Genomic DNA, 13,994 nt, shown 5'->3' on the forward strand with positions numbered 1-13,994 from the left:
GAAAGCAATCCTGCTAGGAGTCTGGCTCTCGAGATTAGGAGAGCAGTGTCTCGTCACTTTTTGAGAAAGTAATCATGTTGGGAGTCTGGCTCTCGAGATTCGGAGGGCGGTGCCTCTTCGATCTTGAAGCAAGCAATCTTGTTGGGAGTGTTTTCTCGAATGTGAGTAAAGGTTAGGCCTGTTTGCTAGTCTACCTTGCCACGGAGCATAGATGTTGACACACAGGGACTTTCCAATTATCCAGCAGTGGTCCTGTTCATTTACCCTTGTGGGTAATAATATGGTAGCTAGACCTTCAAAATTTATGTGTCTAAACTTTATTAGTGCTGTTTCTTTGCTATTCTTTTACCCTTCTTGGTCATAGCGATGTAATGGGAGCTACAAGCTTCACGTGTCTAAACTTTGTCAGAGATTTTTGGCAAAGTTATCTGTGGTACCCGTGAGCTGATGTTGCGTGTGGAAAGTGGATGATTGAACAGTAACATTCACGTGCTTTCTACTTCACCAGAAATCTTCGACAGAATGCCCGTAATTTCCGCAAAGTTGAGTGTGCCTGTGACAGGTGCTGACAAGGCTGAAAAAGCAGGTGCCTCTTCGATTTCTGAGATCGGCCCTCGTGGTCTCTGAGCAGCCCAGCTTTTGAGAAAGCAAGCGCCTCTTCGATTTCTGCGATCGACCTTCGTGGTCTTTGAGCAGCCCAGCTTTTGAGAAAGCAAACGCCTCTTCTTTTCCTGAGATCGGCCCTCGTGGTCTCTGAGCAGCCCAGCTTTTGAGAAAGCAAACGCCTTTTCAATTTCTGAGCAAGCGCCTCTTCGATTTCTGAAGCTTCATCGAGTGCAGATTTTTATAGAGGCTGGTATTAAATTCCAAAGCACACTTGAATCTCCACCAGTAGAAGCTCCCTTCTTGCATTTCTAAGATCTTGATTTATCCGACCTCTTCTCTCTTCAACACCTTTGAAAATGTCTGGCCCATCCGACCGTCGTCTTGACTTGAACCTTGTTGAAGAGGCAGCCACGCCTTCTCCAGACAACATATGGCGCCCATCCTTCTTATCCCCTACTGGTCCTCTTACCGTTGGGGATTCCGTGATAAAGAATGATATGACCGTTGCGGTGGTGGCCAGGAACCTTTTCACTCCCAAAGATAACAGACTACTTTCCAAACGGTATGATGAGTTGGCTGTTAAGGATTCTCTGGCTCTCAATGTTCAGTGTGCAGGTTCTGTGTCTAATATGGCCCAACGCCTATTTGCTCGAACCCGCCAAGTTGAATCATTGGTGGCTGAAGTGATGAGTCTCAAACAGGAGATTAAAGGGCTCAAGCATGAGAATAAACAGTTGCACCGGCTCACACATGATTATGCTACAAACATGAAGAGGAAGCTTGACCAGATGAAGAAATCTGATGGTCAGATTTTACATGATCATCAGAGGTTTGTGGGTCTGTTCCAAAGGCATTTATTACCTTCGTCTTCTGGGGCTGTACCGCATAATGAAGCTCCAAATGATCAACCTCTGATGCCTCCTCCTTCTAGGGTGTTGTCCAGTACTGAGGCTCCGAATGATCTCCCTCCGGTGCCTTCTCTTTCTGGGGCTCTACCGACTGCTGAGGCTTCTCCTAAGCAACCTTTGTGAAGGCTCCCTTTTGTTTGTTTATTTTGACTCATGTATATGTACATATTTGTAACTTATTGGAGATATCAATAAATAAGCTTTGTTTCATTTCAACGTATTGTGTTAAATACACCAAAGCCTTCTTCGCTAAGTTCTTTGAATTTTTCTTTTGTTGAAACTTGTATGTTGAAGCTTTGTGAGTGGAGCATGTAGGTTGAGGTAGTGTTCCCTTAATTTCCAGAGTGGGGAAAACTTCTTGATTGGAGACTTGAAAAAATCCAAGTCACTGAGTGGGGTCGACTATATGAATCTTAGAACGCCATTGTGCTCGATCCTGTGTCATGTCCTCTGTTAGATCCAAGTACTCTAAGTCTTTTCTTTGAGTCTCTTCCAAAGTTTTCCTAGGTCTTCCTCTACCCCTTCGGCCCTGAACCTCTGTCTCGTAGTCGCATCTTCTAACCGGAGCGTCAGTAGGCCTTCTTTGCACATGTCCAAACCACCGTAACCGATTTTCTCTCAGCTTTCCTTCAATTTCGGCTACTCCTACTTTACCTCGGATATCCTCATTCCTAATCTTATCCTTTCTCGTGTGCCCACACGTCCAACGAAGCATCCTCATCTCCGCTACACCCATTTTGTGTACGTGTTGATGCTTCACCGCCCAACATTCTGTGCCATACAACATCGCCGGCCTTATTGGAATTTTCCCTTAAGCTTCAGTGGCATACGACGATCACACAACACGCCGGATGCACTCTTCCACTTCATCCATCCAGCTTGTATTCTATGGTTGAGATCTCCATCTAATTCTCCGTTCTTTTGCAAGATAGATCCTAGGTAGCGAAAACGTTCGCTCTTTGGTATTTCCTGATCTCCGATCCTCACCCCTAACTCATTTTGGCCTCCATTTGCACTGAACTTGCACTCCATATATTCTGTCTTTGATCGGCTTAGGCGAAGACCTTTAGATTCCAACACTTCTCTCCAAAGGTTAAGCTTCGCATTTACCCCTTCCTGAGTTTCATCTATCAACACTATATCGTTTGCGAAAAGCATACACCAAGGAATATCATCTTGAATATGTCCTGTTAACTCATCCATTACCAAAGCAAAAAGGTAAGGACTTAAGGATGAGCCTTGATGTAATCCTACAGTTATGGGGAAGCTTTCGGTTTGTCCTTCATGAGTTCTTACGGCAGTCTTTGCTCCTTCATACATATCCTTTATAGCTTGGATATATGCTACTCGTACTCCTTTCTTCTCTAAAATCCTCCAAAGAATGTCTCTCGGGACCCTATCATACGCTTTTTCCAAATCTATAAAGACCATGTGTAAATCCTTTTTCCCATCTCTATATCTTTCCATCAATTTTCGTAAGAGATAGATTGCCTCCATGGTTGAGCGCCCTGGCATGAACCCTAATTGGTTGTCCGAAACCCGTGTCTCTTGCCTCAATCTATGCTCAATGACTCTCTCCCAGAGCTTCATTGTATGACTCATTAGCTTAATACCCCTATAGTTCATGCAATTTTGTACATCGCCCTTATTCTTGTAAATAGGCACCAAGGTGCTGCCTGCGTAAAATTAGGAAATGTTCATGTCATCGCAGTGAAATCACCGGAAATTGCCCGGGAGTTTTTGAAGAAAAATGATGCTGTTTTTGCATCAAGACCTGTTACAATGGCCACCCATATTTTAAGCAGTGGCTACGTGACCACAGGCGTTGCGCCTTGGGGAAGCCAGTGGAAGAAAATGAGAAGGGTCTTGATTGCTGATGTGTTCAATCAGTCTAGGGTTCACTGGCTACTTGGTAAAAGAAATGAAGAAGCTGATAATCTTGTTAAGTTCCTATATAATCAGTGCTCGGTGAATCCAAATGGTTCAGTAGTGAATGTGAAAACTGCAGCCCTATTTTACTCGGGAGGTGTCATGAGAAGGATGATTTTCAACTCAAGGTAATTTGGCAAAGGGAGAGAGGATGGAGGGCCTGGTTTTGAAGAGGAAGAACATGTATCCGCTCTTTCGACCATGCTCTTGCATGTGTACACATTCTGTGTATCGGATTATCTTCCCTGGCTCAGAGTGTTTGACATAGGCGGCCATGCGAAAAAGGTGAGAGATGCTTTGAAGATTACCAAGCAGTATCAAGACCCTGTTATAAACGAGAGATTACAAGAATGGAGAGATGGGAAAAGGACGGAGCCTGCGGACCTGCTTGATGTTTTCATTTCACTCAAAGATGCAAATGGACTGCCTTTACTCTCTAGTGAAGAAATCAAAGCGCAAATCACAGTGAGATATTCTTACCACCCTCGAATATTTTGGATCCTTTGTCAATGTTTAATTTCCTAGATAAAATTGTGCGCTTATGTCAAAACTATGATTTATACGTATTTCCATTTAATGATTAATGTTTTGTTGTCAAAGTTGCGGTGTTGTCTCGATCTTTTGTTGATGTTTATTGAGCTAAAAAATTTCTCATACCCTAATTTACGAAGATTTAGACTTTCATTTCATTTTTTGTCCAATTTAATTATATGAGTTCTAAATAGTAAAAATAAAAACTAAACGTTCACAACTTTGAAATGCCAAAGCGTAAGCATAACATACTAGAAGCACATAAACATAAGCTGACGATCCTATTTCTTATTGTTTACGTGCAGTCTAATTAGATATTTGTCAAAAGAAAAATGGTTTCAATATTAGGAACTGATTGGAAATGTTTTTTTTTTCTTTTTGGCATTTATATTTAGATCAAGTTTGAAAATTTAAACTAAACAACCCTAAATGATTGAAAATTATGCAGACAGTAGTTTGAAACTATAATATTAATGGTATGTTTAATTCCATAAACTACTATTAGTCAGACTTAAAAAAGGAAATGGATACCATTTAATTCCCAAATTTAAAAACTATTTTGTAACCAAATCAAATTACCTAGAACCCAACTTATGTACCCTTGTTTTAATTGAATAGGAACTGCAGCTTGCAACAGTGGATAATCCTTTCAATGCAGGAGAGTGGGCTCTATCGCAAATGCTGAACCAGCCTGAGATGCTTAAGAAAGCAGAAGAAGAACTAGATAGGGTGGTGGGAAAGGATAGGCTTGTTCAAGAGTCTGATATCCCTAAGCTCCCTTACATAATGGCTTGCTCAAGAGAAGCTCTTAGGTTGCATCCAGTTGCACCATTTAACCTACCCCATGTGTCCACTGCAGATGCTGTAGTTGCAGGCTACTTCATCCCAAAGGGGAGTGCTGTTCTCCTCAGTCGTTTAGGCCTCGGGCGCAATCCTGAAGTTTGGGAAAATCCATTGAGATTCAACCCGGAACGCCATCTGAATGGAGATGCTGATCAACAAGTTGAACTGGAAGAGCATGAGCTGAGATTCATTACGTTCTCTACCGGAAGGAGAGGATGCATGGGTGGTTCGCTTGGGACTACCATAACTGTAATGCTCCTTGCAAGGCTTCTTCAAGGGTTTACGTGGAGCATGCCACCCAATGTAGACAAGATTGACCTCACTGAGGCTCTATCCCTCTTCAAAGCCAACCCTTTGTATGCACATGCTAAACCGCGGTTGCCTGCAACTCTATATTTGGTTTAGTGACCATGCATAGATAATTTGCCGTTAATTAAAAAGTAATTATGGCGTATTTCTTATGCAAGCAATAAATGAGATGTTTTGTTTGTTTGTTTGTTTTTTTTTTATTCTCTTTTCTTTTTGAAGAAACGATATTATCTACACCAAGGGGAGGGGGTGGGCTTAGCCTCACAATGGGCTAGCATGACACACCTCAACCCCAATGTTCGAAGGACAACGAGATGGCCATGTGCTGGCTGACACCCAAAGGTGACGCAAACCATTTCATGAATGCATATGCCGAGAACATGTAAAACATGCATAAAATTTTACGCATAACCACACAATATAATATCAAAAAACAAACCTTAACGAAATAATAGTAATAAGGTATGGGTCACTGGATCAAAGGAGAATATTCAACTACCAACAAGTGATAATGCATGAACATGTTTAGAGCATACTACTAATTCGAAATACAAGCGGAAGGGATAGTGGAAAGTGCGATTACAAGAGATGTCCTACGCAGAGAGGAGGGCACAAATTCACTAATATGGAAACGCCATATAGCTCGGATTGTATGCCTCGTTCCTAGGCCCTGAAGGAGACGTAAAACAAAACATGAGTGAACCAAGTTGATATATATATATATAAAATACTAAAACAATTACTCTTCAAACGTACTTATCCCCAAGTTTTAGAAAACCTCATATAGCATAATATGTAGTAGGTATTCTGAAAACCCTAGCATGCCATAAAACCTTCGTAAAACATATATCATATATAGTGTGCTTAGTAGTGATATCATAATCGCCCGAAGCCACATATATTATCTGCCCAAAGGCACATTTATCATCCGTCCGAAGGCACTACATTGCCCACCGAAAACACATTGTATGAATATCCACTAAGTAAGCACAAAAAATCATGAACATAATTTTTCCAAAATATATATCATCGGAGCTCAATAGCTCAAACATCATATCATAAATAAAAGATTTACACAATCACACTTAAACAAGAAGTTTACAACAGACATATCAAAAATTTCTTTTAGCTATTATATATCATTACATAACTACATGGAAAAGAAAGACAATTATTTTAAAGAGTCCAAAGCTACCAAGGAGGAAAAAAAGAGCCAAAAGCAAAAGAATATACTGTACAACAAGAATCACTTTCAAGCTAGGGATTTTTTCCTTCCCGCGTATGGCCCAACTCCATGTGAAGAATAACAACTTGAAGTTTCGCATGGGTAGAAATCTACCACAACCTGCATGACCTAGACTATGCATACCTATAGCAAGCACATCCGTTTATCCGAGAAGAAGCAACATAAATTATTATTCCAAATTAAGTAGCAAGCCAAAATCAAGCAGATTGCACAAACTCGTGTTGAAAAATAAATGATTAATGGTTCCATGATTGTTGTTGACAAATTGAACCAGAAGAAGGCCTCAATGTGACAATGCTGAAGTTGATCCTCAATGTGACAATGTTGTAGTTGATTCTCAATTGAAAGTTTATAAAATTATCCTTCAAACTAAAATAGAATAGCGGAATGGGATAACGGATGCTAAATAATAGATGCCCAATTCTTAATAAAAAAGCCAACAACGAACAGTTTCATAACATAGATATACTTACTACCCCCATTATTTATCAAATTGTGTCATTTAGCAGCGCGGTCCGATAACCTCAAAATCCACCGTACCAATTTAGGTTGAAGGACAGACATGGGCCCCCAAAAGAAAAAGTAAAACGGCATGACCTATTTTACACATCCATATTGGATCCCTGTAGGCTGTATCCCGTTGTTTGCCTGAAAATCCTTGGAGGAAATTTCCAATTACACAATTTTTGCGGCAATGCTATCAGCCGTATTCACTCTCATGGTCGATTCGTTTCCCATGGGTTGTTGTAAGAAACGTAGTCCCCAGCTTAATGTGTTAGCCTGTACTAATCACGACGTGCTAAGGAAGGTCACGGTGCGCACATGGGGTGATCGTTGAAAGTAGACAGCAATTGTTATGCTAACATATTGTGCCTTAGGTAAACGTTCTCTTATCAAACAGTCTGTAAAGTGTTGGAATTTATTAAGTTTATTTAGGAAATTAATTAAGATTTGATTTGATTTTGTAGTAGGGTATTTTTGGCATTTAAGCATTAGGGTTTCTTAGGTTTATTGCTCTATAAATAGAGCTTGTAATTTAGTTTGAAAATAAGTTAGTCACAATGTAGTCTATAGGGTTTTTGTAGCCGTCTCGGCATTCTCAGTTTGTTCAATAAAATTCTTATTATTTTATAGTCTTGTTCGTTGCGCACTCTGATATTCAACTTGATATCAGAGCAGGTTTGATCCTTTGGGATTTAATCTGCCCTTGATTCGTATCAGTTTGTTTGTCCGTCTTGTTCGTTGTTTAGATTGTCGTTGGTCTAGTTTGTTTTAAAAAAAAAAAAAAAAAAAAAGGTGGAATATGCCATCACCTCCGCTGCGTCTACCCCATCTGGATCTGCAGAACCATCCACCCACCATGTGCTTGAACTTGCACGGTACCCGGACTCGATTCCTATGAGTTGGATCTGTCGCAACTCGTATGGAGTCCTTCTGCAATTGCATTGGAGTTGTTCTGTTGGCTACAATCCATTTTCTTTTTTCTTTGTGGCGATACAGAAGTGCAGGTTGCTCTCACAGGTTGCAACAGCAACCTTCAAGGGTGCAGAAGCAGCGTCAGTGGCTGGGGAGGTGCAGACCAGAGTTGGGGCAGATGCAGATTAGAGGGATAGAACAGATGCGATGCGTTGTGATGGGTTCAGGTACGGGTGCAGATCGAGCAGATTGTGGGTGTGGTCAGATGGTGGTGCGATGCGGACCAGGTTGCGTGGGTGCAGTTCAGAGAACGGAGTACAGGACAAAAACGAACGGACAACAAAACTATAAAATAATAAGAATTTTATTGAACAAACTGAGAATGCCGAGACGGCTACAAAAACCCTAGAGACTACATTGTGACTAACTTATTCTCAAACTAAATTACAAGCTCTATTTATAGAGCAATAAACCTAAGAAACCCTAATACTTAAATGCCAAAAATACCCTACTACAAAATCAAATAGACAGCAATTGTTATGTTAACATATTGTGCCTTAGGTAAACGTTCTCTTATCAAACAGTCTGTAAAGTACTGTATCCATGAACAATAACTGATCAAACTAATTTTTGTCCCCTTTAGTAGGTACTAGACCGCTAATTACCGCTCGCTATAACATTTCAAGGGATAAGCCTTCCCAGAGTGTACAGTGAGAGACAAATCCCAATCCCACGGCTCTGGTTGTGGTAGGACTATTGAACGCTTCATCAGCTGGCCTGCTCAAATATGTGGCATTGGGGGATTTGCTAGCATCTAATTTTATGAGCCCTTAATTGCAAGGCATCATATAACTTCAGGTATGGGCTTATGCGGCTGTTCTCTCAGGTGCTGGAGGCATGTCCTTGTTGGCTTGGGCCTAGAAAACTGCATTTGCAAAGTCAAACCCTGCTATTAGCGGTGTCATTCCACTCACAAAGGCTTTTCAGTCCCCTCCAGAAATGAAACTTAATTAAGCGCCCGCCAGCAATAGTTGCAGCCAGAGAGCAGCCCTGTCGCAAACTGCATTTCCTTTGGCCGCAACCCTTTCAGGCAAAAGTACTCGTAATTGGATCAATGGGCATGGCAATCAATGTTCCCTTAGGGATATGTAGAGAGCACACCAAAATATTCTCGCTATCTTAGTTTGCTATGTTAAAAGTTACGATTTTAGTGTGAATTATATCATCGTTGATACAGACTTATAAATACCCCACCCTCGGCAACAATGCTTTGTCCAACCAGCCATGGTAAATCCTTAAGTTTAAAATGAAACCCTACCCCTATTGCAACGGCCTATAAATGCCCATCCCCAATACCAAAGCTTCGTACGGGCAACAACAGTCGACCCGTAGGATTAAAACTAAATATATCCCATATAAATGGCTTATCCCCGACACCTATGGTTTGTACGGTAAACCTTGCTTGACACGTGGGATTAAAACTAAACCATACCCCTATAAATGCCTTACCGCCAACACAATTGATTCATACGGGCAACAATGGTTGCCTGTGAGATTAAAACTAAACCCTACCCCATATTGACAATGGCTTATCTATGCTCCAACTAGAGCACCAATGCTTCGTGCAGGCAACAATGACGGACCCATGCACCCGAGTCCGCCTCATTTTTTGTGTGCTGCCTCGTCTCGTTTTTAGCACCATTTTTTTCATTCGCTGAGCTTGCCTCGTTATACGTGCAAGGAACACGCCCTATTTTGCGTGCCAGAAACTCGTCTCTTTTTTGCCTTGTTTTCTGTGCACCGAGCCCACCTCATTTCATGTGCGCGGAAGCCCATCTCATTTCCTATGAGTGAAGTGCTCCTCGTTTTATTTGATCCCATTTGTCAGAATTATATGAATTCAAGTGCACCTGCAAACAAGAGTTACAGAGCTTTTGCTAGGGTTTACGGCTTACCCTACACACACACACACACACACACACACACACACACTCAAGTGCACCTGCAGACAAGAGTTACAGAGCTTTTGCTAGGGTTTATGGCTTACCCTACACACACACACACACACACACACACACACACAATATATATATAGTACTTTCTTCTTCCCCATGGGTAGGTATTTATATAGGAGTAAGAAAATATGTGGTGTGACTAGAATAATTCAAATTTTGGCTTATAATGAATTTTATAAGAGTTCTTAAAATCGATTGGAAAATGTGGGTTGTCTAACTCATAGTTTTTGTGAAAAATTGAAGCTTTTAGTTTTAGGAAATATTTTGTGTGGGAATCAATGAAAATGTTGAAAGACCTTTGGATGTGATTTTATCCTTTATTAGCTCCCGAAACTATTTTTCATTGATTTTTAAAGTGGAAAAATAGAAAAAATAATGAAAACTAATAGCGGGGCACCCAAAGAGATTTGTAGGTGTCCAAAATCTTGGGAATGTCCTAAATTAATTTTAGGAAACACGTGGTGCGAGTAGATTTAGGAATGTATCTTATATTCCTATTAAGAGTTGATTACCTATTAAGAGTTGTAATCCTAAAGGGAAAGGTTTTTACTTATCCTACTACTATAAATAAAGGCACAATAGGGTAATACAAATACACCTCATAATTAAATCACTCTCTCTTCTCCCTCAATACCGCCAACCCCTTCTCTTTCTAATCCCTTATATTAGTTCAATAAAATAAGCCTACAACACGTTATCAACATACTCTTACCAGAAGCTGAGGAATTGACGGATCGTATGAGGAGACTATCTTCTACAAAATTCAAGGGCTTATATTTGTTTTCTGCTAATCAGGTACGCTTAAAATAAAGGAAGATATTTGAAATGTCCATGAAGCATGAAAACATTCCCCATGATGCATGAACACCTCTATGTTTATATTTTCCTTAATATAGATATATATATATATATATACATATATATTGTGTATTTCATATATTTGTTTCATGCATTACGCAATTATATTTACTATGTGTTCTTTTTATTTTTTTGTCAGTCAAAGCATATAAATAAATTAGAAGCAATTCAGGGTTTTTCAAACCCTAGGGATGTCCCAAAAAAAAAAACATTGGGCACTGTACGGCACTACCGCCGCATCATCCACCGTGGCACCATCGGACCACCACTGGCATGAAGCCTTGAGTTGACCACACGGTAGAAGTCTTTGGGCTTGTTGCGCTGACCCAAATAACCTAGGCTTTGGCCTGATTAGCTCTATTGGGCCTGAAGTCCCTTAGGCCCAACCAAGAAAGACTGCAGCCTTCTTAGCCCGTTGTCCCATGGTTCAAAACCTACCTGAAGCAGTTTGTAGCCCATTGGGCTATGTCACACGCCCTGGCCCGATTCTCACAGCTTTGTCTACTGGGTTGAAGTCTGCCCCAACCCAGACCCGGCTTCGGCTAGGCTACCCATGCGAACCTAAGGCCAAAAATATGTTGGGCCTGACTCGTGCCCCCCATTCGGCCCAAAGCCAGCAGTTGCTGCTGCTAGGCTGCCTTTTGCAGCCAACCCGAGCCCAAATCATTTTTGAGATATTTTTTTTCCGACCAAATGCTATTATTTAGCACCCGAATGTTATTATTATTTTTGCTTCTACAATCGACACTGTATGGCCCGATTTATTGAATTAATTAAAAGTGACCTGCAGTTTATTAATTTGATAATTAACCCAAAATTATTGACCTGGATCACTTATGGACATTAACGATTCAATAATTTATTTTTATACTTTGAACCGTTGACATACTTTCATAGTAATGATGTAACATCCCACATCGCCCAGGGGAGTGATCCTTATATGTATATTCTCATCCCTACCTAGCACGAGGTCTTTTGGGAGCTCACTGGCTTCGAATTCTGTAGGAACTCCGAAGTTAAGCGAGAAGGAGGCCAGAACACTCCCACGATGGGTGATCCACTGGGAAGTTGCTTGTGAGTTCCCAAAAACAAAACCGTGAGGGAATGGTAAGCCCAAAACGGACAATATCGTGCTACGGTGGTAGAGCGGGCCCGGGAAGTGGTCCGCCCCGGGCCAGGATGTGACAAATGAAGCTCTCACACTTGAGTTCCGAAGAAACTCAAATCCACTACACTTAAATCAGCATATTGCATTCTGTGTTTCTTGTATGAACCTCTCCTTATGAACTAATCGTTCATAAAAACTAATTTGAACAAGTAGTTTCAAAATTAGTGCCTTTGAAACCTGAAGTTTTAATTCAAAACATACCACATGAAACCTGTAGTTTTCATGCATAAATTAAAAGAATACATGTCTATAGAACTCGTATGTTCTATGATATATGTCTATGGCTTACCATATAACTAATCACGTTTTTTGTACCCTCTGTTATAGGGACACGTCGAACTTGAACAAATTCGATTTCACTGCTCTAGAAGTCTCAAGAAGAAACTATCTGAAGTGGGTTCAAGAAGTGAAGCTTTATCTCACTGGAAAAGGAATTAGAGCCACCATCGAGGAACCAAATGACGCTAAACCTGTCGATGAAGCTCAGAAAGCTACTGCAATGATCTTTATTCGAAGACACATCCATGATGTACTGTAGACTAACTACCTCGATGAGGAGGATCTACGCACCCTCTGGCTTACTCTGGCCGACCGTTTTGATCACCAAAAAGACATCTACTTGCCTAAAGCAAGACATGACTAGCAGCATCTTCGCTTCCAGGACTTTAAGTCTGTGAATGAGTACAACTTTGATGTTTGTAGAATCTGTTCACTACTAAAATTCTGTAAAATAGAACTAACTGAATCAGATCTCTTGGAGATTACCTATTCGACTTTCCACGCCACCAATATTGTCCTACAGGAACATTATAGGGCACAAAAATTCACAAAGTTTTCAGATTTGATCTTTGTTTACTTCTAGCTGAGAAGCAAAACCAGCTTTTGATGAAAAATCATCAAGCTCGACCGACTGGCTCGAATGCCGCGTCTGAAGTGCATGCGACCAATTCTAACAGTCATAAACGACGAAAGAACCATCGTGGCTTGGCAATGGGCAGTAAGTTCAACCACGGGCCCAAGGTTAATAGAGTGCCACTCCTAAGGGAGAAAATGTGACCCAACAGCGTCCACCACTTGCCCCTAAGGCCCCAAACTTTAATAACAAGGGAAAGCTCTTGTTTAACCTGTTTCCACTGAAATGGACATGTGTTACCGCTGTGGGTCAAATGATCATTGGTCACGTGTATGCCGAGCTTCCCCCGAAGCTATTGCTAAGTGTCATTCTCGTCGTGAGTCTAACTTTGCATATGTGGAAGATTCGGAATATGTGACTACATCAATGGAGATATCGAATTTTCAGAAGGCATCAACTCCTATGGATGAATAAATTAGACATGTTTTTAGGGTGTTTACCCCTAGTGGCCGAACCCACTAGGAGTGGCTACCCCCTCTCCCCTATTTTTCTAGGTTTATGGTTTAATTTTGAACAATTTTTCTAAGTCTTTGGAATAATTTGTTTGGTTTTGGTTTGTTTTGAATTATGGATTGTTATTTGATGGATATTATTTTCTCGAATTGCGTAAATTGAATGAATGGAATTATATTTATGCATGTGACCAATTCAATCAATTTATTTCTAGGTATGTCTAGTGGGGAAGTTAGTTGTCCGGCAGATAGTTCAACCACGCACACCATCTTGTATGACCGACACTATTTTACTAACTTAACACCTCATAAAGCTCTCTGATAACTCTCTCAGGCCTATCCAACATGATTGAAGGATACGGAAAGACCTATATCATATTGTCCAATGGTACTATCTTAACCATTAAGGAAACACTTTATTCTCCATGTTCCAGAAGAACATTGCTAAATTTTAGAGATATTTGAGGTAATCAATATCATATTGAAACCACTGAAGATAATGGTTTTGAATTTCTTTGTATCACTTCGTATGAATATGGACAGAGTGTATTCACGAAAAGTTGGAACGTCTGCCGAGTGGGTTGTACATCATAACCATTCGCGGCATAGAAGCCCACAGTATGGTCGGCCCTATGCTTGGGTTCCAAAGCACTCTTATGCTTTGGCATGACCGTTTGAGACATTCTGGACGTGATATGATGCACTGTATCCTCATATCATCACATGGGTCGGTTACCTCTCTACCTTGGATTCTTGCCATGCTAAGCATGTTCTTTAGAGAAGTTGAATATTGAACCCTC

The 13,994-nt window shown here is 40.8% G+C and overlaps 1 protein-coding gene across 1 annotated transcript; it reads left to right on the plus strand.

Moving 5' to 3' along the window:
- Positions 1 to 974: 974 nt before the first annotated feature.
- Positions 975 to 5,286, plus strand: LOC114827462 (tryptophan N-monooxygenase CYP79A68-like). The gene is made up of 2 exons (XM_070807340.1): positions 975 to 3,908; positions 4,593 to 5,286. Exons 1-2 carry the CDS (start codon positions 3,645 to 3,647, stop codon positions 5,220 to 5,222), a joined length of 894 nt encoding a protein of 297 aa, XP_070663441.1. The 5' UTR covers positions 975 to 3,644; the 3' UTR covers positions 5,223 to 5,286.
- The last annotated feature ends 8,708 nt before the right edge of the window (positions 5,287 to 13,994 follow it).

The sequence above is a fragment of the Malus domestica genome, chromosome 10 (assembly GCF_042453785.1).
Source record: "Malus domestica chromosome 10, GDT2T_hap1".
NCBI lineage: Eukaryota > Viridiplantae > Streptophyta > Magnoliopsida > Rosales > Rosaceae > Malus > Malus domestica.

Excerpts from the sequence above, each read along its gene's own strand:
- LOC114827462 (XM_070807340.1), top strand. The coding sequence starts at position 3,645 with ATGCTCTTGCATGTGTACACATTCTGTGTATCGGATTATCTTCCCTGG. Across the intron at positions 3,909-4,592 it reads AAATCAAAGCGCAAATCACA|GAACTGCAGCTTGCAACAGT; the intron begins GTGAGATATTCT and ends TTAATTGAATAG.